This window comes from Tenebrio molitor, chromosome 1 (assembly GCF_963966145.1).
Source record: "Tenebrio molitor chromosome 1, icTenMoli1.1, whole genome shotgun sequence".
Classification (NCBI taxonomy): Eukaryota; Metazoa; Arthropoda; class Insecta; order Coleoptera; family Tenebrionidae; genus Tenebrio; species Tenebrio molitor.
The window spans coordinates 31,832,867-31,859,629 of record NC_091046.1 but is presented as its reverse complement, the minus strand read 5'-3'; the positions used below and the strand labels follow the sequence as shown (position 1 = coordinate 31,859,629).

General features: G+C 32.1%; 6 protein-coding genes and 1 long non-coding RNA gene across 11 annotated transcripts; 3 read left to right on the top strand and 4 right to left on the bottom strand.

Moving 5' to 3' along the window:
* The first annotated feature begins 66 nt into the window (after window positions 1-66).
* Window positions 67-4,716, top strand: LOC138141352 (zinc finger protein 26-like). Of its 3 annotated transcripts, XM_069062082.1 has the most exons (8): window positions 67-753; window positions 804-971; window positions 1,026-1,370; window positions 1,428-1,571; window positions 1,650-1,896; window positions 1,945-1,965; window positions 2,023-2,160; window positions 2,210-4,716. In XM_069062082.1, the coding sequence occupies exons 1-8, from the start codon at window positions 463-465 to the stop codon at window positions 2,776-2,778; spliced, it is 1,923 nt and encodes a 640-aa protein (XP_068918183.1). In that variant the 5' UTR covers window positions 67-462; the 3' UTR covers window positions 2,779-4,716. The 3 variants fall into 3 exon arrangements, with proteins under 3 accessions (XP_068918183.1, XP_068918178.1, XP_068918170.1); XM_069062077.1 differs by having other exon boundaries at window positions 1,656-1,896; window positions 1,945-2,160; XM_069062069.1 differs by having other exon boundaries at window positions 1,945-2,160.
* On the bottom strand, window positions 2,805-4,228 carry LOC138141366 (leucine-rich repeat protein soc-2 homolog). Its single transcript, XM_069062089.1, has 3 exons — window positions 3,726-4,228; window positions 3,415-3,673; window positions 2,805-3,359 (listed from the first exon to the last, which is right to left on the bottom strand). The coding sequence occupies exons 1-3, from the start codon at window positions 4,226-4,228 to the stop codon at window positions 3,168-3,170; spliced, it is 954 nt and encodes a 317-aa protein (XP_068918190.1). The 3' UTR covers window positions 2,805-3,167.
* CycC (cyclin C) lies at window positions 4,431-5,919 on the top strand. The gene is made up of 6 exons (XM_069062101.1): window positions 4,431-4,563; window positions 4,616-4,716; window positions 4,773-4,824; window positions 4,909-5,015; window positions 5,071-5,277; window positions 5,334-5,919. Exons 2-6 carry the CDS (start codon window positions 4,683-4,685, stop codon window positions 5,786-5,788), a joined length of 855 nt encoding a protein of 284 aa, XP_068918202.1. The 5' UTR covers window positions 4,431-4,563; window positions 4,616-4,682; the 3' UTR covers window positions 5,789-5,919.
* Pa1 (PTIP associated 1) lies at window positions 5,829-6,596 on the bottom strand. Its single transcript, XM_069062114.1, has 3 exons — window positions 6,450-6,596; window positions 6,166-6,386; window positions 5,829-6,116 (listed from the first exon to the last, which is right to left on the bottom strand). Exons 2-3 carry the CDS (start codon window positions 6,369-6,371, stop codon window positions 5,939-5,941), a joined length of 384 nt encoding a protein of 127 aa, XP_068918215.1. The 5' UTR covers window positions 6,372-6,386; window positions 6,450-6,596; the 3' UTR covers window positions 5,829-5,938.
* Window positions 6,597-6,682: 86 nt separating this feature from the next.
* On the bottom strand, window positions 6,683-9,206 carry LOC138141388 (ras-related protein Rac1). Its single transcript, XM_069062108.1, has 4 exons — window positions 8,872-9,206; window positions 8,173-8,425; window positions 7,987-8,121; window positions 6,683-7,933 (listed from the first exon to the last, which is right to left on the bottom strand). The coding sequence occupies exons 1-4, from the start codon at window positions 8,904-8,906 to the stop codon at window positions 7,778-7,780; spliced, it is 579 nt and encodes a 192-aa protein (XP_068918209.1). The 5' UTR covers window positions 8,907-9,206; the 3' UTR covers window positions 6,683-7,777.
* Window positions 9,207-15,564: 6,358 nt separating this feature from the next.
* Noc1 (Nucleolar complex protein 1) lies at window positions 15,565-24,867 on the top strand. 3 transcript variants are annotated; one of them, XM_069041409.1, is made up of 14 exons: window positions 15,565-15,811; window positions 15,865-15,973; window positions 16,031-16,216; window positions 16,270-16,553; window positions 18,631-18,912; window positions 18,969-19,171; window positions 19,224-19,371; window positions 19,419-19,604; window positions 19,658-19,910; window positions 19,963-20,203; window positions 20,459-20,655; window positions 23,802-23,933; window positions 23,986-24,189; window positions 24,242-24,867. In XM_069041409.1, the coding sequence occupies exons 1-14, from the start codon at window positions 15,713-15,715 to the stop codon at window positions 24,382-24,384; spliced, it is 2,667 nt and encodes an 888-aa protein (XP_068897510.1). In that variant the 5' UTR covers window positions 15,565-15,712; the 3' UTR covers window positions 24,385-24,867. The 3 variants fall into 3 exon arrangements, with proteins under 3 accessions (XP_068897510.1, XP_068897521.1, XP_068897525.1); XM_069041420.1 differs by having other exon boundaries at window positions 15,566-15,811; window positions 16,018-16,216; XM_069041424.1 differs by having other exon boundaries at window positions 15,566-15,811; window positions 15,865-15,977.
* LOC138125878 (uncharacterized) lies at window positions 17,712-18,637 on the bottom strand. Its single transcript, XR_011157547.1, has 2 exons — window positions 18,066-18,637; window positions 17,712-17,998 (listed from the first exon to the last, which is right to left on the bottom strand). It is a non-coding gene; the product is annotated as an uncharacterized lncRNA (long non-coding RNA).
* Window positions 24,868-26,763: the final 1,896 nt, after the last annotated feature.

The following is a 26,763-nucleotide window of genomic DNA, read 5'->3' as shown; positions in this document are numbered from 1 at the left end:
CGTATTAAGTTTGAAAATAGCGCCAAACATTATCGCCAACCTTATTTACCGTAACTCCACAGATAGAATTCTAGAATAGAAATGGCGTGGCCGCGATGTTAGGTATTTACTGTTTAGCAGTGTAGTGCGAACAATTCTCTGTTTCATATAAATGTGTAACTCGGGTACAAATTCAAATTTGAAAATTGAATAAGGACAAAAACCAATTGGAATTCATTTTTAAAGCAAGGAATAAAAGTTATTATAATTGATTAAAATGAGATTTGATGGCTCATAAACCACCAGTGAACGACTATTTTACGATTTTATTTTGTTATTACAAAAAATAGAATATAGGAACTCGCACAATAAATTTAGTAAATTAATTTTTCAGTTCGAATGTAATTATTTAAGAAATTTTCGAATGCGAAAATTTTATGAAAAAACGTCTTCACAAAGTAATTGTTTCGAAAATATTGTAAAATGCACAACGAAACTGGTGACGGAGCTTCAAAAACTGCAAAGATAACCCAAGAAGACGAAAATGTTGATTTGACTAACGATCATACGAATTCTAAAGAAAAAAAATGCAAATTCTGTCCCTCAATGTTTGAAACAATAAAAGAATATCTTTCTCATATTGAGACAATCCATCAAAATAAAAATAGAAATTATTTTATGTGTAGTGTCTGTGGCAAACAATACAAAACTAAAAGTGAGCTTACACATCATATTAATTCAAAATGTGGAACCGTAAAAAAATTTAATTGCAAAGTATGGTGGACTTACGATAACATTATTTTTTGTGAAATTTCTTATTTTAGATCTGCAATCAAGATCTGATGTCAGCTGGATCTTTGTATAACCATATGTTAAGGCATAATGGAGAAAGAAGTTTTATGTGTGGATTTTGTGCTAAATTATTTTTCACTGCTGGCCAGTTGAAAGTACATGAACGTATTCATACTCAAGATAAAGCATATGTTTGTGAGGTATAACTTAAAAAACAACAAGAAGAACAAATTATACAAGAAGTATTGTTACAGATATGTAATAAGGGTTTTTGTCATAGGCAGAGCCTCATAACTCACAGTACTTTACATACAGGAATAAAACCATATCAGTGTGAGAACTGTGGAAATTCATTTAGTTGTGTGGGAAACCTGATGAAACATCGGACAACTCACGCAGACACTTGTGGTTTAATTCCGTTAACTACTCACAGAGTTAAGCATCCTTCTACTAAAATCAAAGTAAAAATCAACACCCCATCAAATTCAAGACTGAAAATGAGAGAAAAAGATATTGAACTTGAAAAAGAACTCAACCTTTTGAAGACTGAATTATGTAAAGACAAGACTGATATTGATCAAGGTGCCACAATTCTTGAGGTAAACGTCAGATATTTTCCAAAGCCTGTAACATCTATGAAAAGTACCCACTTTTAGATAAATAAACAAGATATAAGTCTGAACTCAATTAGTAGCATCAATGATCATGAAGATATTTCTAACATTGAGCACATCAGTAACTCATATCTAAATAAAAATGTTGAAAATATTGATACATGTGACGCAGCTGGCACTATAAAGGTGATCTTGCGTTAATTACCTATATATTTAAATATGTATAATACAAACATATAGCATAATGTAAATACATGTAATTAGTTGCAGAGTTTATCACAGCATGACATTAGAGTTGGAAAAGAAGAAAATTACTTTGATGAACCATTTGTTTCTCATGAAGATTCAAGTAGTGATGAAAATAATTTAAAAATAAATGGTGATGAAAAGAATCAACACACTGAAGAAATTGGTAAAAACGGAATAAAAAGATCTTGTAAAAAAAAGTCTTTCAAAAAAGATCTACAGTATGAAACAGTATTAACAGAATTTATGGAAGAAATAAATTTTGGTAAGAAATTGTGTTTACATGGGTGAAATCAACAAAAGTTGTTTGTAGAAGCAGAAGGTTATGGAGATTGTAAGTACTGTGGTAAAAGGTACATGAATATACGTTGGTTATTTAAACATGTTAAAGATCATGAAAATAATATTCCAAGAGGAGCTGAAAACAAATCAGGTGTTCCCTTATATAAATGCAGCTGTTGTAAAATGAGCTTTTTCACTAAGGAAGAAAGTTTGGCACATCAACAATCTACCCACGCAGATATTCTAAGTAATGGCCAATTTTACAAACATATTGTTTGTACAAAAGTAATTTTCAGCTTGTCAAGAGTGTGAGAAAATGTTTGCCAATCGTGATTCCTTACGTTCACATCAAAAAGTGTTCCACAAAGGCCTCGGCCGAAAAGCTTACATTTACATATGTGACAAATGTGGGAAACAATTCAAGCAGAAATCTTATCTTAAATGCCATGAAGAAAGAAACTGTGACAAAGGTCCCTTTTTTGAATGTTCGGTTTGTCAAAAACAGTTCTCAAGTAGACATACTAGAAACAATCATATGAGGGTGCACGACTCTGAAAAAAAATTGTTATGTAAATTTTGTGCAAAAAGTTTTCACTGGAAGGGACAGTTAAAAATTCATGAACGGAGTCACACTGGAGAAAAGCCATTTGCCTGTTTATATTGTCCAAAGGCGTTTGCTTATAGAGAAAGTTTAATTACTCACAGTACAATCCACACAGGAATCAAACCCCATTTGTGCGAAGGATGTGGATCTCGATTTTCGTGCATTGGAAATTTAATAAAACACAGAAGCAGTCATGCTAACGAATGTGGAGCGTGGATTTATAAAACGCAAAAGCCATCTCAAGATACTTCAAACAATTAAAATAGGTATAACTTAATAAATTTCGATTTACTGCAAATATCTTATTATTTTCAAAAATAAATCACACCCTTGTTTCTCTTATTTTTTAGTAGTTTATTTAACGAGTTCTTGTGTAATTTTTTTTTTTTTTTTTGGCATGAGTGTCCCAGTTTAAAACGCGAATGAAACGAGAATGCCAAAAAATGCCCAATTTACACAAGAACGGGTTGAATACGTTTTTTTTGTTCGACGAGCCCCTTAAGACTCCAAATTGCTTAAAACCTATAAAATTAGCTTGACGTTTCATTTTGACAAATTGTGACATTTATCAAAATCCGTTCACACAGGAGAAAATTCTCAAATTCCGACAGTGTCGAACAAAAAAATACTTTATGGTAACAAATAGACACTTAAAATGTTACAAGAAATTTTGACAATTTAGGAATCTCCATTAAAATATCCTCATCATCACTTTCTGATTCTGTACCAGAATAATTTAAATCTGAACTTGCCAAACTATTTTCCCAATCTGAGCTTGAATCTGAATCTACAGCTACATCCTCTTCTAACTGTTTATTTGTGGTGATAACATTTGGGAACATCTACAAAAAAAAGTAAGTTTCAATTTTGTTAAAGTGCAAACAGTCCTCACATTACCATATCAATGTCGTTAGTTAATGTTAAAGGATTATGTAACAAATTAATTTTCACAGCAGTCATAGTACTCAACACACTCTCCGGCACAGAAAAAAATTCATTAAACCGGAGATGCAGATATTTTAACTGTTTTAATTTTGATATATTTGATGGTATAAAGTTAAATTTATTTCCAGTAAGATTGAGGTGTATTAATGATTGTAATTTATCAAAATCTTTAGGAACTGTATATAAATGATTATCCTCTAAAGTAAGCCATCTAAAATAAAATATTAGTTTCCAAATTTCTATAAAATATAACTAGTTATTACCTTAAGTGTACCAAGTTGCATATTCCATCTGGTAATTTTGTTATTTGATTATGTCGAGCTCCTAATGTATCTAATTTTACTAAATTTCCAATCTCTTCTGGCAATGAAGTCAAACAACAGCGGTTGCACCATAAGGTTTCCAACGATGTTAAACATCCTATGATTCTTGTTAAATCTTTTATAGGATTGTGACTTATATTTAAACTTGTTAATTGTGGTAAATCCTTTAGCACTTCTGGAAACCGATCGAAATTATTATATTCTAGACATAAATTATGCAAATTTTTTAAACATCCTAAGGACTTTGGCAGTTCGGCAATTCTATTGTGGCCGATGTTCAGATAACAAAGTTGTTCACAACTTATTAACGATGGTGGAAATTTCAACAAATCATGGTCATCTAATGCTAAATTCGTGGCTTTGGAACCGTGAGCTTTTTCTATTTTTGCTAAAACGCGATTTCTCTGAATGTAATCGTAAACTGGATTCATTTTTGGAAGCATTTAAAGGTTATGTCACAATCAAAAAATTATATCACAAACTATGTATCAGCTTAACGAAAATTACATCGCTTAATTAAAAAAAAAACATCCAAAAGGAATGCAATGATGATTAATTCGTTTTAATCATTTGTTGCACAAGTTCTATCACAATTTGTTTGTTGCCAAAAGTGTCAATTTTGTACTTCCAAGCAAGCATTTGACAGTTGACAATGACAATGTTGACATCATGATTAGTTCTAATGTACATTACCTAAATGGACAGCTTAAATATAAATTTCACCAATTTTATTATATGAATTGAAAATTCAATTTTTCTTCTTACTAAATGTTGGAAAGTATGGTATTATCTTTTTGTTTTTCTTTGTAAAGTAAAACATTTTTTCGAAGGTCACTTTCGTAGATTAACTGTCCAATCGACAGCTGGCAGTTCTTTTTATCTTTTTCTGTCAATTCGATGATTTTGTTGACCGGTTTGTTTCTCCCTAAAGGTATGTGTTGAACTATTAAACGAAATTGTTATAACAACTGTTACTAAACATTTTAGAAAAAACAGACACCTTTGTGATGGCGGGAAATTTTTGGCAAAGTTCACACCAGTAAGTAAATGCAGAATGAGCAAATTTAAATATGAGCATAGCTTACAAACTGTTTATGTGACTTCCTTTTTTATATCATTCTAGCCAACAATGGCTTTTAGACAAACAAGATTTAATAAGAGAACGGCAGCATGATTTGCAGATATTGCCTGAAGATGAATATCAAAAAATATTTATATTTTTTGCAAGTGGTAAGAAAAGAGCCCATATAATTATGTACCTTTAGTTACCAAAACATGTTTTTAGTGATTCAGACGTTAGGAGAGCAATTAAAATTGCGCCAGCAGGTTATAGCAACAGCTACAGTATATTTTAAAAGATTTTATGCCAAAAACTCACTTAAATGCATTGATCCATTATTATTAGCTCCAACATGTATTTTCTTAGCTTCTAAAGTAGAAGAGTTTGGTGTCATCTCAAATTCTAGGCTAATAACTACTTGTCAGACAGTCAGTAAGTAATTATTTATTATTGATTGATGAGTTTTATTTTTTTTTATACTTTTTCAGTTAAAAATAAATTTAGCTATGCGTATACCCAAGAATTTCCATATCGTACAAATCACATTCTCGAATGTGAATTTTATTTATTGGAAAATCTAGATTGTTGTCTAATTGTTTATCAGCCTTACAGGCCTCTACTGCAGCTAGTGCAGGATATTGGCCAAGAAGATCAACTTTTAACATTAGCATGGAGAATAGTGAATGATTCCCTTAGAACTGATGTATCTTTGCTATATCCACCTTATCAAATTGCAATAGGATGCCTACAAATTGCATGTGTTATACTCCAAAAAGACCACAAGGCTTGGTTTGCAGAATTAAATGTTGACATCGAAAGAATTCAGGAAATAGCAAGATATATAATTAATTTATTTGAATTATGGAAAACTTATGATGAAAAAAAGGAAATTCAAGGACTTCTAAATAAAATGCCTAAACCTAAACCAGCTCCTCAAAGATAAAAACTCAACAATTATGATATAACTTACGCTTACAACTGTATCACTGAAACTGTATTTATTCTTTATAAAACAACTATATATTAATTGTACTAACAACTTCAGAATAAAGTTCCTAGATTTATGAACTGTTACAGCTTTTTTTCTAAATAATTAATGATTGCTTGATTGAGGTAAAAGATTATGTCTACGCATATTATTAATAACACCATCCAAAGAAGTTGTCTTCTTCTTAGCACTACCCTTAAGTGCCTCTTCACCTTTATTTCTAATTTTTAATCTAGGAGATGTTGTTTCGTCCATGAAATCAAAATCCGATTTATCTTCAATTCTACAAAATAAAACGTACAATATAATTTAATTTTTCAAGAAGTTCTCACTGTTTTGGTTCAACTTCTGTCTGTGGAGCTTCCTGTACCTCTGGTGAAGGCGCTCTATAACCTGGACATTTCCAGTTTAACTCTGGAATTTCACCTTTGCTCAACTGCTCATAATATTTTTCAATAACCTCTGGTGGTGGTTCCCAGATACCCCTCGCATCCTTATATTCATCATCTGAACAGTCTACGTTCCACTGGTTTTCCATACTTCTACATCGCCGCTAAAATATTTTACAAAGTAAAATCCATAATTCCATTTATATCAAAACTCAAGCTGTCCTCACACAGAATTATCGAACAGCACTCTGAAACTCCGATTCCGATTACTCCGTGACTCCGATTGCAAACATATTAACATAACCTCAAAAGCGGAAAGCGCACACATGGCGGCAAATTTAAAATCTTTGATTTATCCTTGTCAATCACTTAAAAAAAAATAAACACAGTTAAATTTGATCAGAAACTTAAATGGTCAATGAAAATTTATCCAGTTTTGATAACTGATTGATTAATGCGATGTTTTGTAATTCTTTATTCTATAAATTTTTACTTATACTTTCTATAATATTTAGTATTTACAAAATACACACAGTCCTGTTATGACATGATCACACACTTATCCATTTAATTAGTAAATGTACTGGCGTTCCAACATAAACACGGAGAGTGTAACCAGTGACGTCCCACTCTGCACAGAAACACTTACTGTACGCTTAGACAATTAAAAAGCAAGGAATTACAAAAATATAGAACATATTCTTGGATATAGTTACAATCAGAACTTCAATAAAATTTAAAATGCTAAACAATTAACAGAGGGGTTCTCAAGCATATATACATAGTATTGAGCTTCCCAGTATTCTTAAATACCATCATTTATTAATAATTCTAATATTTGACAATCCACTGGAAAGCAAGGGTTTTCTGCACCAAGTAAAAACTGTACAGGAAACAATGTATAAAACAACCACAAATAACTAAATATGAACTGGAAAATCCATGACGTTGAATCTCGTATTTCACATTTTACCATTAAAATTTTGAAAAATTAGGGTATAAGCGAAAAACGGAACCATTAAAGTATTTTTACTTCTCATTACATAATAATACTTGCTGATTAATTTTGAACAAGACATAAACCAGCAAAGCATTAAAATATTACTTTTGCCATTTGGTTAATGCTTTGTTAGTTTCAAGATGAATACAGAGATCAAATTTTAAAACCACTTATTACACTAACCTTGATATTCTCATATAAATTAATTGAAAATTTGAAATTAAAACATGTTAAAACTTGAAATTACTACCCTTGTCCCTAACAGTATAAATGCAAAGGTATTAATCAACTCTGACAATAATGATAATAATTACTATAATATACTATATCTATTTTTAAAATAAAAACAATAATTAATCACATTTATCCATATTATTAGTATAAGTTTCACTTTTCATTGGCCTTCCTAAAATGATTTTCTGCAACACAATCTTAATATAAACGGCAGTCAAACAATATGTGTTAAAAAAATTAACTTAACCATTAACCATTCACGTTTAAAAACTCTGGCAATATTGAAATTTGTCTACGCATAGACACTTGAAATTAGGTTTTTTACAATAATACACATTTACGCTTGGGTTTAACTTGCATGACAGGGCAAAGAACTGCTCTAATAGCCTCATCAAAAACAGTTTTCAGTCCTTTCTGTGTGAGTGCTGAACATTCTAAATATTTCACAGCGCTGATTTCTTTTGCCATCGCCAAACCCTACAATTAAAACAAAATTATTATTTTAGCTAAAAATAAAACAACAGCTTTACTTGTGGATATGTGATGGGTGTAAGTTTTTTATCCTTTAGCTTTTCAATTGTACCTCTATCATCACGCAAATCTAATTTTGTCCCAACTAGAATGATTGGTGTGTTTGGACAATGGTGTCTGACTTCTGGATACCACTAAAATGAATTTTATTAATAGTTCAGACATTCAAATAAAACACTACTAACTTTAGCTCGAACGTTTTCAAAAGATGCTGGATTCACCAAAGAAAAACAGATCAGGAACACGTCCGTTTGTGGATAAGAAAGTGGCCTTAACCTATCATAATCTTCTTGACCTGCTGTATCCCAAAGACCTAGGTTAATAGGTTTTCCATCCACCATTACATTTGCAGAATAATTGTCAAATACAGTTGGAATATATTCGCCTGGAAAGGCGTTTGTTGTGTAACTTATCAGCAGACATGTTTTACCAACAGCACTGTAAATAAAACAAAATTCAACAAGATAGTCTTAAATAAATGAAAATGTGGTTATCATCAAATTGATAAACATTAAATATACAGAGGGTAGCAAAACTACTGCTTTATTTCCTTTTTTATTATACATAAAATCGGGATTTTTCCTAAAGTAAACAAATTGTGTTTAATGTAAATTTGGCACCCACACCTTAAACGATTTTAGAAGAGGCAAGACGATTGAAATATGAATCACTGTTTACGTTACAATAAAAATTTATTTGGAGTTATTTAGCATTAATTGCTGTTTCAGCTACAAGTGATACAAAGGTTACGGCTTCACTTAATCCCCGACGGACGTCTTGTGTCCCATCATTGTTTAACTCGTTTGGGGCAGGAATGACGTAAATATCACCATCTGATTTTTTTCACGGGCCAAACTATATAAAAAAAAATTTTGAACACTCACCCGTCACCAACGACAACGCACTTAATAGCTTGCATTTTGATAAGATTCTGCTGAAACTGCAGTCCTTTAAATGTCGATTAAATAGTAATGGGTGTGTGTCAAATTGATAGGACTGCACAAGGCCACGAAAGCACTATGTACCACGGTGAACACATCCAATTACACTTCCAATTAAGTTCATGTGAATCCAAAATTCTTCATATGAAATCTTTTTGTTATATCAGAAATGTTCTGTCTACTACCTCACGTTTATTTAAAAAACTGCCACACGCAACGACAGCAGCAGGAAACCACACAGGACATACGTCAAATGTTCACAATTGACACTTGACAATTGACAACAAGGATGTAGGACGCCAAGCTAAAATTCAGATCGCCCGCTCTTCTGTAAATTTACTTTTTAAATAAAATAATGTACATATTTAATATAGCGAATTTTGAAAGAAGCATGTGTAATTTCAATAACCAGTTTTATCATAATATAAATTTCAACATTCATGTATTTTTAAACACGTAATACGATCAGTAATTTATCATTCCGGATATTGTGATAATTTGTGGAAATGACTAACTAATGAAATAATATTACGCATAAACTACCACTCCCAAAAAAAATGTTCTTATGGAAGTTTACATTGATTTGATCGTCTCAAATTTCTGAGAAATAAGAATAAAAAATATACAGGGTGTTAGGGAATGTTCTCCCAAGAATTTCAATGTATACTCTCGTGTCAAAAATAAATTACTCCCTAGGATTTAGGGATATTCGTTACTAGGTTGCCACAAATTTGGTTCGGTTGGAGGCTATGTGGTTTCTGGTGACAAACAAAAGATATCCCAAAAATATAAGACAGCAAATTAATTGTAACAGTTGCAAATAACTAATTTCTCGCTAAGTGATAGATGATTTTTCGTTTCACAATCAATTGTGGTTACTGGCGGCATATTTATTTGGATTTAATCTCTCAATTCAAAGTAACCAACCTATGGTAACCAACCTTAGGCAATTCAAAATAACTTTTAAAAATTCTAATTACACACAACATGAAAAACGTTATTTCCCTAAAAGTTCGAATTCTAGGGAGTAATTTATTTTTGACACGAGAGTAAAGTCTGTAAAGTCTGTCTCAATTCTAAATTTCCACCAACACTGCATTCTATGTTCGAAATACAACCGGCAACACTGTTTGCTGAAAAATGCGTCAGATTGTATTTGTTAGGTTATCTGTCAATTTCCGTTTTTACAACTCAAAATTTTAGAATAAAGGAAAAGAACGAAAACTTTTTTTAAAATGCAGCAAGTAAGTAGGTAGAAAATCAAATTCTAAAAGCAAAATAAACTTATGAACTAATTTTAATGTTTTCAAATCATCTTTATAAAATAATAATATTGCCAACTTTGGTTATAAGAATCCCCAATTTAGAAATATTTTTATTTTGCCAACATAATTCAACAGATGGTGGAACTTTAGAATTGGGACAAACTATAGTTAGTTTCGTTCTTTTCCTTTATTCTAAAATTTGAGTAAAAACGGAAATTGACATTTTTCACCAAGCAATGTTGCGGATTGTATTTCCAACGTAGAATGCAGTCACCAGTGTTGGTGGAAATTTAGAATTGAGACAGACTTTATGTTTCGATTTAAAAATGATTGCTTGGTAACGATTTCAAATTTACTACTGTCAAAGTCTACACTTTGACTGGATCTATCTTTTATCCATCGCCTGCAAAGATTACAATAATTAACAATGCCCGAATATTCTATCAAGGAGTATGCAGATATGCATTTTGTGTATGGGTATGGGGAATGTAGCGGAAATGCCAATACTGCTGTCAGAAGGTATGTTTATGTAATGGAAACGGAGGATATTTTAAACATTTATTATGAATTTTTTCAATACAAATAAATAAAGTTACACAGAAATTAACGAATCTTATTAGGGTCAGTCCTCGATTTCAAATCCCTTTAGAGGTTGATCGAGATGTGGTATCACAAATGAAGCTGTACAAATAATTTCAGTTCATTGCAGCAATAAAAGGGACCACTCTACAAAAGGGGGCTTACCTCAAGGTTGTGGTGAATCTAGATAAATATTTCGAATTCGAATATAATTATTGATTTTGTCAATAAAAAATGCAGTTCTGGTAGTTTTTATTATCCAAGGGAAATATTTAAAACCGAAATGTCATTGTGACAGTAGGTGCCTACGTACTACCTACTCGATAAAATCTCACATAGAGGCAACGGGCCGTATGATTTCCCTTTCATTATGCAAGAAATTGATGAATTTTTTGACCTTGAATTTATTGTTGCGTGTAATACACAAAATTGTCGTGAATAATGTGACGACAATAAGTACCTAAATTCATGAATAAATTGTCAAAATACATATATGCCATTCACGATGTTTTGGCATAAAGGGAGGCCATGGAAAAAGTGCATTTAAGTTGGCAGTAAAGCTGTCTGTTGAATTAGGTTATGTTTTTCTAAGTTTGAGGTTATAAACTGCGTCATTGTCTAGTGCATTGTTGTCAGTTTTACTAGTTTGCAATATAACAATACTCACACATTTTTAATCCAATTTAACAAAACAGGAAACTGACTTGAACAAACTACAGAATAGTAGGGACCGGGACCGGAAGACGAAGTGGCTCCTGTTAATTTATGCACCACTTAGATAACCCACCTAAGTATACAGTGTCTTAACCAACCAGTTAGTAACTTCTCAATGAATTTTTCATTTTAACCAAAACTTTCCTAGAACTAGATTGTATAAAATCTTGTACCTAACTACTTATTAAGCCTTACTTTATTCGAATCTTTCTGCAAAATATTTACACACCCATCGTCTATCACAAAAAAGAACAAAACTATTCAACTTCCATAATTTCATTAGAAAATTCTGAATCATCATTACCTGCATCAAAATCTCAATCAAATTTCGAGCCAGATTCTCTTAATGAAATTATTAAAGGAAAAACGTTTTCAAATGAAAGATTTCACATTAATTTTGCCCAATCTTCCGAAATAAGTTCTTTACAATATCTACAAAAATATTGACAAATTTCAGGAGTACATTTCAAAATAAACTCAAGCCATAAATTCACAACTATATTGCGAAGTTATAATAGGTCTTACAAAACCCCTGTGCCATTTCAATTGGGTCGTTGTTTCTTCCTTCACTATCCGTGCTACATATTTATCTTGTACTCACTTTCGTAAGTGAGTGAATCGTTTCAATTTATACATAAAAAGAACTTGACTTCATTGTAACTTACTGAAAATATGTTCTGCAGTCTAATACAAACACCATCAATACGTCTTAAAGTCGCTTAATTATGATTATAAACCATTCACGATTATTTCAAATTCGGACTATCTATGAAAATCTGACATTTTAGTTGGCAGTATTGTGATTTGTCTTAATAAATCTATTTTAGGTTATAATTCAACCGAACACTGCTCCCAAGTTGTTACATTTTTTAAATAATTGAACGCATTAGGAACAATAATCGTAAAATTGTAATTGATATGAAACTTACATATTTGTAGGGCAGTTCGGGGTAAATTCTTATTAACTAAATTAATGACGGAATTGACAACAATGCGAATATTTAAAAACGAAACGTCATATGACAGGACCTGACGCCAATCTAACAAAAAAATATCGCGGCCTCCTGCGTGTTTAAAATAATCGTGAACGGCATATTACGGTAAATTCGGCAACATGTTACGTTCATTTTGATAGGTCTGCATGTCAGGCACTTGAGTGACAGCAGAGATGACAGAAATCAAACATGTATCCAACGTTAAGAAATGAAATCATAGCCTCCCCTTATGCCAAAACATCGTGAATGGTATATAGAACCAGCTCTAATTTTTCGTGAATTTTTGGAGAATTCTAGTTACATTGCATTTATATTCCAAATCTGATTAAATTTTAACAGTTTTTGAGGATTTTCTACATATTGTTTTTTCGTATTTATTTCCACTCTTTGTGCAGCACTGTTCGCGACTGTGTTGAAAACAAGTAAATTAGTATTCGTAAAAATAAAATATGGCTTTAACTCCATCCGATACTGCCAGAGCTATTGCTTTAATTCAAGATGGACGGTCGCAGTGTAACGTGGCTCGCGTTCTTGGTGTATCCAAAGAGCTGTTAAACGATTTCCAGAAACCGAAGGCTATACCAGAAGAGTTGGGTCAGAAAGTAGAAGGTCTGCAACTGCCTGAGATGATCATTTTCTTACTTTAACAATCCTGAAAAATTGGGATGGAGCCGAGTCGAAGACCCGGCCTAGTAACTTACCCGACATTAATTTAACCAATCTGAATTGACCCGAGATACCTACCTTGTCCGTGTTAGAATAACCCACATAGGTCGTCTTCTAATTCTCGACTGTAATTACACGAGAGGTCTTTTTTTGTCCGGATAAAATTGAATTTTTTTACGATAATTTGGTTGCTTGATAAATTGACGACACAAACCACCCGATAAAAAAACGAGTCCGTAGGACGAGTTTTTTTATCTGGTGGTTTGTGGAGTCAATTTACCAAAAAGAAACCAAATTAGAGTTTAAAAAATGAAATTTTATCCTGGACGAAAAAAACCTCGAGCGTAATTCGATGAGATAATTTAATGAATAATGATAGGTAGGTAATTATGAAAAATTGAATTGGCCATTTTGCACGTCAATTTATTACAAGCTGTGTCAATGTTTAAGATTGTTGGTTCGTTATCATAACAACAAACAATAATCAGGTTCGAAAAAGTTTGCCATGGAAGTTTAAGCACATTTTATCCAGATGCAAAGTTAGGGCTAACTTTATCCGATGTCAAAGTGACAAATGCATCGCGACTTATGGGATTTTTTATACATGAATTAAATTATCGCAAATAGTAAATATCATTTCCAACATAAAAACACATGCCCTTTCAACTGGTAATGTCAAATTTTCATGTTACCTTACTCACCTCCATCATTATTTTTTCGAGCAACCCCCACCCTCTTCCACCCCTCGTAGTCGGATTGACACCAAACTCTATTACAGAGTTATTTCCAATGGCAAGATCAAAGATTATTTTGTTAAAAGTTTCAGCAATTATCGCCGTCGATCTATGAAGACGTAAATAACTTCGTAAGTCCACCATATTGGAAAAATCCGCAAATGGTAAACATCGTTTCCGACATAGAAACACATGCTCTTTCAAACGGTAAAGTCAAATTTCCATGTTCCCTTATTATTTTTTCGACCTACCCCCATCCTCTTCCACCCCCCGGTGGTCCGATTGACACCAAAAGCTTTTCAACTCGAGAGACCACGGGTAAGTTTGTGTTGGTCAAATTTGAAAGCAATCGGTCAAAGCGTTTTTGAGTAATCGTAAGAGAACGAAAAGTGGGACAGACAGACATCATTCTAAAAACTTCATAAACGTGTTCAGGGGACCTCAAAACGTAAAGATCTTATGAAATTAGCAATTCGAAATTTTGGACCGATCACAATAACTTTGGTCGGTAAGTTAAAAAAGGGACACTACTGCAGTTAGAGCACGGAATGAACTGCAGGAGGTAGGTACGGGGTGTTGCAGTAAGTGAACGAATCGTAAAAAGAAGGTTAGAGGAACACGGTTTAAGTCCAAGAAGACTCGCACATGGCCTACTGTTGACTAGGGAACATCGAGTAGCGAGGCTTCTCGTTGCTCACGAACATCGAAACTGGGGAATTGAAGAATGAGTTCGAATTCTTTTCATCGACGAGTCAAGATTTTGCCTCAGATCTCCAGATGACTGTCAAAGAGTATGGCGTAGGAGTGGCGAAAGGATTACTCCGTGCAATATTGTGCCAAGGACCAGCTTTGGTGGTGGCTCGATCATGGTATGGGGTGGCATTAGTATGGAAGCTCGCACCGAATGAGTGATGGTAAATAGAGGGGCAATGACAGCAAACACATCTTGGAACCACATGTTGTGCCCTTTGCCCCATTTATCCGTAATGACTTCATGCTAATGCACGATAATGCTGGTCCACACATTTCTCAAGTCGTAAATGAGTACTTGGACACAGTTGAAATCCACCGTATAATTTGGCCTGCAAGAAATCCCGATCTTAATCCAATCGAACATGTTCGGGACATGCTCGGAAGACGAGTTAAAGCCCGAACTCCTGCTCCTGCAAACTTGAGAGACTTAAGGGCAGCAGTCATTCAAGAATGGTAAGAAATAGACCAAGCTGTCATTCAGGACCTTTTTGAGGGAATGCCAAGACGAATGGAAGCTGTAATTCAAGCTCGAGGAGGTAATATACGATATTGAGCTTTTAGTTTATTACATTTTCTGTTAAATTTTTAAGAGGTTTAGTATTATTTTTGTTATTAGAGAAATAAAATGTGAGTTTTGGTTTAATTACGTTAAAATTGATTTACAATCTTTATAAACTCATCAATTAACCAAAAATAAAATATGGTAAATAAAATAAAACTTGATTAAAAAAGTTAATTCAAATAATGCACATGGATCGAATTTTGTGCCTGTGAGTGTATTTTCAGTTATATAATTTTTGCAGTAACTTGTTCCAAAAATAACTCGACACAAATACAAAAAAAACATTTGCACAAGTTCTTTAAATTAAATTTAAATTTACCTCCATTTCTAGAACACTGCCAAATTAAAATTTATTTCTGGTAATAAACCTGAAGTTCCTAATGTTGAAATTGTTTAATTCTTGCACGTGTTTGGAATTTGGATATGGATTCTCGTGTCTTTCTAACCAAAAAACGTGACATTTGTGAAATTTAATAATTTGAGCACGTTATGCACTAGGTGAGCAAATAAAACAAAATGAGTAAAAATAAACTTCAGAGAAAACCCAAAAATGTTTGGTCAGGAAATATTACCAATATTGAGGAGAATTCAAATATAAAAAAATGGTTTGAAGAAGTAAGTTGGGTGATTAGTTTAGAATAAACGACATTTGCAAATAATTGTTGTAGGTAAATGATGATCCAAAAGAGTTTAAGCCAGTTTCAGAACAAGTTCTGATAGAATTAAAGGATGAAGCAAAGAAATGCCATGATTCGGAAGTTGTCAGTTACAACATCAGTAAGTAATACATTTATAACTACCTGTTATATGAGAAATGTAAGTTCTATACTGCAGAAAATGCGAAAACCAATCCAAATTATCAATGGATGAAGACAGTCATGTCAAAAGGAACCGTTTCTGATAAAATTGCTGCATTCACTGTTTTTATTCAAGATAATCCTGTTTGTAGTTTAGATACATTACACAATCTTGTTAACATGGTAAAAGTTGGTAAAAAGAAAGAGTGCATCATGGTGATTGGTAAGTTTTTTTTTAAATTTGAATTTCTAATTTAATGTTTGTATACATTTTAGATACTCTTACAGAGTTATTTTTAACTGATCTTTTAATACCAGATAAAAAACTGAAAGCATTTCATCAAAGACCATTATCAATTTTAACTGATTTATCATCAGGGAACATAGTAACCAAAAAAAAGCTACTTAGCATTTGGTATTTTGAAGATCAACTGAAGGAATTATATACAAGTTTTGTCTTAGCATTAAACAAAGTAGCTCTTGATGTATTAGATAGTAATAAAGAAAAGGCAATTAGTTCAATGTTAAAGCTTTTAACAGGAAACCCTGAACAAGAAAAAGTAAGTTAATTCAATAGTTTTTCCGAATATACAGCATAAGTCGGCTAAAACAAGTCAGGCGTATAAAATAGAAACTAAAGAATAATTTGAAAATTTTTTGTAGTAAATTTAATGTGTGGTGTCCTTTCATTGTATGCACGGTTTTTTAGAATTGTATGATAACCCTGTTAGGAGGTATTAATTAAAACAAGATGACAAAACAAATTTGTACCTTTCTATATTCAGTTGAAGGATTTTTTTTTTAATAATGTTAGTGCATTTGTTTTGGTGAAAATTAAACAAATTTGCTCAAAACAATCTCTTATTCTCAAGAATTATTCTAGTAATGTTGTCATTTTAATCCAAAACAGAGTCAAGTAGTGATCCTGTTGTCTTTCGTTATGAATAAATGAGCAACATTGCTGAAACAATTCTTGAGAATTAGGGATTGTTTTGAACAAATCTGTTTAATTTTCACCAAAACAAATGCACTAACGTTATTAAAAGAAAATCTTTTTAACTGAATATAAAAAGGTATAAATTCGCACAAAAAAAAAAAAATTGACGTCATGTTTTAATTAATAGTAGGTACCTCCTAACAGGGTTATCATAGAATCCTAAAAAAATGTGCATACAATGAGAGTGTACGACACATTAAATTTACCACAAAAAATTTTCAATTATTCTTTAGTTTCTGTTTTATATGATTGACCTGTTTTAGTTGACTCAGGGGTGTATTCTGTAATTGCTCCGGTAAATTTTAAAGCCCGTTAAATTAAGTTGTCATAGCAATGACCAATCAGGGCTGGAAATTTTAAATTTGGAAGGACGCTAAAATTTTAACGCCCCTTTAAAAATTACAGAATACGCCCCTCAGGCTGTATAATGATATTATACATTTTGGTGATACAGTAATTAAATATTTTCTGACCCGTCAGAACTTTAATGTACAAAATTAATTCAACCATTTCTATTGTAATTGTATAATTTCAATTGAAAAGATAAAGTAAAGCGCTTTAAACCAGCATGAAATACAAAAAATGCCTTAAAATTTGTTTGCGATGTACCCTATTATCTTATAATTAGCTTGCATTCATTTAAAATATTCATTGTACCAATGCAGTACTACATTGATGGTTTCCACACATTGACTTTTAAAGTTCACTCTCGATTTAGTAGTTTGTGGGTCTGACTTAAAATTTATTTTTTGTTCCAATTCAATTAATTGAAAATTTGATAAAATGATACAAGTGGTAACACTATTAGGTATAAGTAACTATAATTATCGACTGAAGTATTTTCATCCTCATCAAAGTTCAGTCCCGCATTGCAGTTATGTGTTTCACATAATGTGCATGAAATCTCCTCATCGTATTTCAAAACTTCTGACAAACGGTCACAAACAAAGTAGTCCTTGTACTCAGCAACACAGCCCCTGTGACTTTGAATGTCTTGTTTTCTAAGGTCTGAATGAAAAAATCAATACCATCGATTAGCAGTTTTTCATGTTCTTTCAATATAGGTATGCCATACCTTTGTAATACAGCAATAGGCACTTGAAAGTTACCTCAGAATCCAATTTTCCTTTAACGTGTTTCCAGTTGACAAGATCTTTCGTAAAAACACAAGTTTGAAACATTGGTCTGTCTTCATCACATTCTTGTTTTATTGTATCGTCCAAGTCCATACAGATATAACATGATAGTAGGGTATCGTTATGTTTCTGTGAAACAGACAACTTTAAGGCATTATACGTCATCAGTAATAAGTAAAGTCGTAATGACATTTTATGTTATACTTATTAATTTTTGACGTAAAAGTACGGTGCGATCAATTAAAAAATAAATCGAGTCGGCGTGTTACCTATGGCAACCCATGCTATAGCATAGGCTCCAAAGCACTGCTCGATTTATTTTTTAAATGATCGCTCGGTATAATTAAAAAGTTGTGACTATAGCAATAACTGAACAATGAAAACGAGCAGGAAGACAGGTGTCAGGGTTAATTTTGAATTTGTAGAAAAAAAATTACTGTAATAGTATCACAACTTTTATACGATAATTACTAGCATTTTAAGGTTTTTGTTGATCTATTACAGAATCTTCTTACATACATTGTCAATAAAATTGGTGATCCTTCACAAAAAATTGCATCCAAAGCAATTTATAGTTTAGGACAATTACTATTTAAACACCCTAATATGCAGGCAGTAGTTTTAAACGAAGTTGAAAAGTTACTATTTCGTTCTAATATTTCAACGAAAGCACAGTACTATAGTCTGTGCTTTTTATCGCAATTTTACTTGAGTCACGATTCAAATGAAGTAGCTAGAAGACTTATAGAAGTGTATTTTGCATTTTTTAAATCTTGCATCAAAAAGGTAAGTTGTTAATGCTATTCCACACCAGTTTTATTTAATGTGGGATTACTTTAAAGGGCGAAGTTGATAGCCGAATGATGTCTGCATTGTTGATGGGCGTTAACAGGGCCTACCCTTACGCTAAATTGGAATTAGAAAAAATTTCCGATCATATTGATACGATATATCGAGTTGTACATGTTGCCAATTTTAACATAAGTTTGCATGCGCTCTCTTTGTTGTACCAAGTGTCTGTACATGAAAATACTGTTTCCGATAGGTAAGTTTTCCCTGTTGTACCGACTGTGTTTAAATTGTCTCGTTTCTTCAAGATTTTATTCAGCGTTATACAAAAAGCTTATTGATCCTAAATTGCTCACTACAACACATCAAGCCATGTTGTTAAGTTTAATTTTTAAAGCAATATTGAAGGATACGGAAATCGTACGCATTAAAGTTTTTGTCAAACGTTTATTACAGGTAAGTTTGCGAATTTTCTTTATGCACATTTTAATTCATATTACCAGTTGGCTTTATTTATGCAACCGTCTTTTGCGTGTGGAGTCTTGTACTTGATTTCTCAATTAATCGGAAAACGGACAAATATTCAATCCCTTGTCCTCAAGCAGTCGGTGTTAAAAGATCTTGATGATGATAACGACGAAGAAGAAAGATACTACGACGTCCAAAATGATGAAACAGACACCAAACAAGTACTTGTTAAACTATTTATGTAGTATACGAACCTTAATCGTTGGTATTTTAGGATGATGATAATGATGAAAATAGAGATTTAAAAACAAACACAAATACTGTGAATGAATCCGCGTTGCAGCCGAGTTGGGATCATTCAGCTAACGCACGAAACAATAAAAACAATCGACGGCGTCATCCCTGTAATTTTTTAAGTCGTAATCCTCTTTATGCCGGTGGTGAATTCTGTGCCTACAATGAATTAATATACCTTAAACATCATTTTCATCCAACCGTGGCGTTGTATGCTACAAATATATTAGATGGTAATTTATACAAACACGTATATATTTACTTCCAATGAATGACATTTTTTAGGAAACATAATAAAATATTCTGGGGATCCTTTAAAAGATTTTACATTGATTAGGTTTTTAGACAGATTTGTTTTTAAAAATCCAAAAAAAAACGAAGACAAATTTGTGCAGGGAGCACATCCTACCTTCGGTAAAAGAAAAATGTATCAGCCAAAAGGTTTGAAGTTATTACCAATAAATTCGCCAAGTTATTTAAATGAAAAATTTAATAACATTCCTATTGATGAGCAGTTTATGTATACGTAAGTGTAACAATAATGGTATAACTGTTAAGTAAATTATTTTGTTAATTTGCATAACTTAAACAATACAGAATAATAGGTTATACAATTGGTTTAAAAGTTAACCATTATTAGTTAGTTTTTATAAAAAGATTTAAAATGTGATTTATATGTATAATATGAGATTTAATATTATAATAATTATTAAATATTTTATATGCACCAGTAATAAAAGTGCGAAGTTTCTACAACAAAATTATAAAATTTAATTTTCAGTTATTTACAAAGAAAGTACAAAGAAAAAAACATGAAAACTGAAGACGAGGACAGTGATTTGGAATCAGTACAAAGCGATGAATTTGAAGAGATATTAGATAAAATGGCAGGCATCCCTAAAGAAAACGAAGATTTGGATTACTTAAATGAAATTGGTGATACCCTTAAAGTTAAAGAAAAAGACAAGAAAACACGCAGTAAGTCAGTTATAAAACTGTATTTTATTCTTCAAAAATATTGTGTTTAATTACAAAATTGCAACACAAAATTTCATAATATTCGACATCATCAAACATTTGTTGATTTATTTGCCAATAATTATTTACTTTGACGACGATGTGATAAATAACCAGGTACGGCCCTGTTAATATAGGTATCTAAAAATTTAGAAAATTTTACACTAAACTGAGACTCATGGCTCAGCGCCAGTTACCCTCCTCTATAGTCATGTCTATTTTATTTTGTACTAGCTGACCCGATAGACGTTGTCTTGTTCTATCCAAATTTCAATAAATTTGTTTGTGATCGTTTTGTGAATTTCTGAAAAGCTATTGGAAATCTGTAACCGATTGGCTTGATTCACAATTTAACAATCAAGTGTCAAATGACATTTGGAATAGAAATTAAACAACTACATTTTTTGACAGATCGCGAAACAACACAAAAGTAAAAACAAATGTAATTTTTTGCATATCGTAATGAAAGTGGCACCTCGGGCTACGCCCTCGTTAATCAATCTGCAAATTCGTGAAAAAAAGTATGACTTTCATAACGTGTTGTACACAATGTTTTTTTGCATATCGATGTAAGTTGAGAAATTTGGTCCAAAAGGATTTATGAAAAATTACAAAAAAAAAAATGTCACGCTTTTTTGACGGTTGTAGAAAAAATACTAAATACTTTCACTACGATTTTTCGTGTAAAAAAGTGCCACTTTAATTACGATATGCAAAAAATAACTATTTATCTATTTATTTTCTAATATTTTATATTTATTTTTTTTATATTTCAAACGTATTATAAGTAACTAAGGAAGCTGAGTTATTCAAAATTAAAAAGTTATTGACTTCATAATTATCAACATAAAGTGATCATAATCGTTAATGATACGATAAAAATTATAATTTTTGCAGTTTGTTCAAATTTTTCGACTTTCCTTTGTAATTGTGGCTAATTTTTTTTCCTGAAAACTTTTCCAAGACCATAACGCACAAAACAAAAGAAGAATTACGCATAACCATCGTTCGAATCCTAAGTTATGGTCTTGAGTTCATACAAAAATCCCATAGAAAAAAGCACTTTCAGTTTTTCCCGAATTGTTCAATTTTCCGAACAACTTTTCCAATTTTTTTTTCCTAAAAACCTTATTCGGACTATTACGAACATTTAAAAAAAAAATAGTCAAATCGGTCCAGCCGTTCTCAAATGATCCGCTTACCAACGAACAGCATTTCATTTTTATTTATATAGACTTATAGAGGATTATACTACATTTTTGACAAAAAAAATGTGTACCTTAAAACATAGGAATCATTTTTAAAATAAAAAAAAGATAAAAATCTTGTTAAATAATCAAGTTTGGTTTTTGTGTGCAATAGATAAAAAAAGGACACTCGTTATGCAGTTAAATATTATAACTTCCAACCATCTTTGTCCCAAAAGCTCAATTCCACGAGGATAGAAGATGGATTCTTTCGTCCCGAACGATTCTTATCTTTAAGACCTTCCCCATTTAGAAATTTCGCAAACCATCGCGGACAAGTAGACTCTTTTACCGTCCCCGCACCTTCAATTTTGCATATATTTCTTGTGGCTGCTGCCGCTAAATGTCCACATTTAAACTCATAACATTAAATTACGATTTCGTTCTTTTTCCATGTAAACAATTAATTACCAGAATGTAACCAATTGAAAATTATTTAACTGAGAAACGTCAAATTGTTTATGGACAAGTGTACTTCATATTTTAAAAAACTAACAAAAATTACCAATTGATTTTACACGTACAGAGTGGCTACGAAAATTGGAGTCACTTTTCTTCATTTTGCCAAAAGATGTCGCTGTTTTCACAAAAAATTTAAGCATGAAAAAAATAAATGGCAACAATTTTGTGCAATTGTCGCTATTTTTAAACAATAATTGTCAATGTCACTGTCATGAATATTGAGCAACGAATAAACATTATAATGGTATTATCCTTCTAAAGAAGGTCGTTCTGGTAGAACAGCAGTTCTAAGAGTGCAGGATCATTGGCTACAAGCAACATTTAGCTACGTAAAAAAAAATCCAATTTTCGTAGCCACTCTGTATTTTTTTTTTTTTTTAATATACAGGTGTTCTCTAAGTTGACGCGTTCCTTGTAACACGAGGTACTACACATTATTCTTAAGAATTATAGTCTAAATCTTCTTAGTAAAATGTTTGTATTAACGGAGATAGAGGATAGAGTGCATTTCAACGACAGGTACACAGGCGTGGCTACCGAGATGCGCCAGATGTAGGGGAAGGGCGACCCAAAATCGAGTGCATTGGCGTAGTCCAGTTTTATTTTCCTTCTTACTTTCATAACACAGAAAATATCAGGTTTTCACAACCGGGAGTAGTATGACATAAAAAAGAAGACGGTAAAGAACAATAACCTGGCTGTGATTTGCGACAAAATAGTGATAAATCAGCTGTTGAAATGAAATTCCCTAAAAAGTACAGACTAACGCCGCTACTGTCTAGGTAAGCCACGCCACCGTAGACCGAAACAGATTTCTGCGGAGGTTTATAGACATGTACCTCTAGTTGAAAAGCACTCTAATTGATTGTATATTTTTATTGTTTTCTAAAATTTTAAGTCCGGTCCTGTCCATTTCTCCGCTGTACTAGATTAATAACTAACCTGGCCCAGAATGGTGTCTTTCCGGAAATCGCTTTGCAATACTCTCTGGATGCTGCAGATGCATTCTGATAATGTGATAACATTGCTCTTGCATTTTTAACATATCTGTGAGCTCATTATTTTCCTAATAATAAAGCCATTTCGACTAATTACATGACAACTCTGGCAGTAGTTTTGATTAACGTCCTTGCTCATTTGATTTTTTTTGTCAATTCCAATTTCTAACAAATCAGCGCAAATTTGAGCATGACCGGTTTCAAAAAATTCAAAAAAATTAACTTATTGTATCTTCATTGCCGTACACATTTTACTTTAGAACAACGCATACTATCACATGTTAAAAGGAACGCCTCAACTTCGAAAACATCCTGTATATATCGTGAAACAGAATACTACAAAAACGCCCAGAACTTTCTGGACACCCTAATAAATAAAATAATTAAATAACTGTTCCAGATCAAGTAAATGATGATGACAATGAGAGTGATTTTGAAGATCCTTCTGGTGAGAATATGTCGATTGAAGATGAAGATTTTGACGATAATTTAGACGAAGAGGATGATCTTGAAATGAATGACGATGACAAAAGTATTATCTATTCATGTATTTATATAAAAAAAAAATAACAACATTATTTTAGTGTTACTGGAAGATTTAGATGACGATGATAAGGAAGAAATTGTATTTGACGAAGAAGATAAGAGAAAATTGAAAAAGATGAAGTCTGATGATGTGACTTCTATTTTCGCTGCTGCAGAAGAGTTTGCTTCATTGTTAGATGATGAAGGTGCTTCAAAAATTGCACCAGGTGGTTCTAATCAATTTTCAAATAAGGATAACGCAAGTAAGTTTCAAGTAATTAGATAACTGAGAGCAAATGTAACATTTTTTTTTAGATATCAAGCAAATTGCTTGGGAAGATAAGAGAAATAGATGGTTAAAGGGATATAATAAAGCGATTGGTAAAGGCAGAATTAAAAATGACAATTTTGGAAAGAAAAGGACTGATCAGAATAAATTCCAAAAAAAAAAAAACTAAAAAAGGGAAAACAACTTAAAATATAAATATTCTCGTGTCAAAAATGGATTACTCCCTAGAATTCGAACTTTTAGGGAAATAACGTTTTTCATGTTGTGTGTAACTAAAATTTTCAAAAGTTATTTTGAATGCGTAAGGTTGGTTACTTTGATTTAAGAGATTAAATCCAAATAAATATGCCGCCAGAAACCAAAATTGATTGTGAAAAGAAAAATCATCTATCACTTAGCGAGAAATTAGTCATTTGCAACTGTTACGATTAATTTGCTGTCTTACATTTTTGGGATATCTTTTGTTTGTCACCAGAAACCACATAGCCTCCAACCTAACCAAATTTATGGCAACCTAGTAACGAATATCCCTAAATCCTAGGGAGTAATCCATTTTTGACACGAGAGTACATATGTATTAATTAATTATTGTAATTAATAAAATTGTAAAAATTTAAATTAATACTCCCCGATTAAAAACCCTATAACAGTAGATTGTACGTTTTATAAGATTAGCAGTGCTAAATGAACAGATGCAAACTTACGACTGAGTTTTGGTGCCGTAATTATAAATGGCGTGGAGCCGTCGACCACAATAAAGTCACTAGATATTGTAGTTTCAATTTGGTTGTAGGTCGTAAAATTTTATGGTACTTTAAGTTAAAGATCTTGCAGGGCTTATAAATCCTAGTTTACCACTACAAGGTAATATTTTAAGCAGGGTTGTATTGTACATTTGGTATATTTGCATTGTACGGCAAACGGCACGCGCCGCTTCCCAGCCTTTTCAAACCCAACCATTGTGCCCGTTAATCGCTCATAATATCCAATAAAATTTTACAACCTACAACCAAATTGAAACTACAGTAAAGTCCCTGACCAAAATAAGGTTCTCGATGATAAATAAGGTAAACTTCGTTCAGCGAGAGATTGGGAGATTTTAAATTTTATTAAATTACCCAACACTACAAACTGCACTAGAATACGTTAATTACAGCATAATTTCAGGACAAAAATGTTATTGCTTGAATGATATACCTATAATCAATTCACTTTTGTAATGACGTAGTGATGGATAAATGACCGGTCATTTATTTTTGGTCAAAGTTGACCTGTTCTTGATCGGTCAATTACCAGTCATTATTGGTCAAAAAGTAGGAACTATTTAAACATCACAAAATTATTCTGTCAATGTCAAGGATTATTTTAATACCAAATAATAGTTCTTCATTCCATTTTTTATAAGATTTATTGATCGATAAATTATTGTTCTAAAATTGTGTAAGCGAGGTTAAGTTTGAATTGTTTGAAGTTATACTTTGTTTTTTCTTTAACATATTTGCATGAATTTGAACTTTTTGTTAATTTAAAACACAATTGTGTGTGTGTATTTTAAGTTTTTCACTTTCTTTTAAAATACTTAAACATTCGTTGAGAATTTAAAAAAGTAGGTAAGTTATTTTATGAAAATGAAAGTATACCGTGTCATGTTAAGAAGACACAAAAACGATTGAAAAACAAAAACCATTTCTTCCTATAGATAAAAAGCTTAATAATCGTTTTCCACAATGATCTTTATTAAAGTTTTAGATGTTTCATTGTCATAATTTACTTATTTATTGTCATAATCCATTTCTTCATCAGCAGCTACGTAAATGAAATCAGACAACCTAACATAACCTCATGTCATCAGTCAAACAGTCATCATATCATTCATATCCTATAATCTTCAACATTATAAGCGGGAAATTTAAATTTAAAAAATGACTGGTCAAATTCGTCAACTCATTGACAATTATTGACCGGTCAAATGGGTCATTGACTAAGTCAATTACCGGACCTCACAACACTATTGACAGATGATGCACGAGAAGATTTGCACTACCAACTGCATCAGTGTTGCCAATCCACTATTGTGGAGTGAACATTTTTAGTAGAGGTTGTTTTTGTAAGAGGTACATAGGCGGAGCCAACAACCTGCGCGAAACTGACGTCATAGTTATGAGCAGTGGCGTAACCAACTTATTTCAATTTATTTTATATTTTTTATTAATTAAAACCTCGTTCTATTCCATTGGTCTTACAGAGAACAATGTTCTAATAGAGTACAGGTTTCTATTAAGAAATACAATTTTTATCATTTATTACAACACAAATTAAACTTGGCTGCCACAGCTGAAAATCAGGAAGCCACGCAATGCTGATTGATTTAGCAGAGTTGGGCACGAGCAAAACAACGTTGGTTTACTGCGCAACTATATGGTGCACGACCTCCTAGATTCATAAGAGACGCGTCTCTTATGAATCTAGGAGGCCATGATATGGTGTGTACCTCTTACAAAAACCATGACCAACTTCATTAAACTATGTTATGGCCATTCCAATTCCA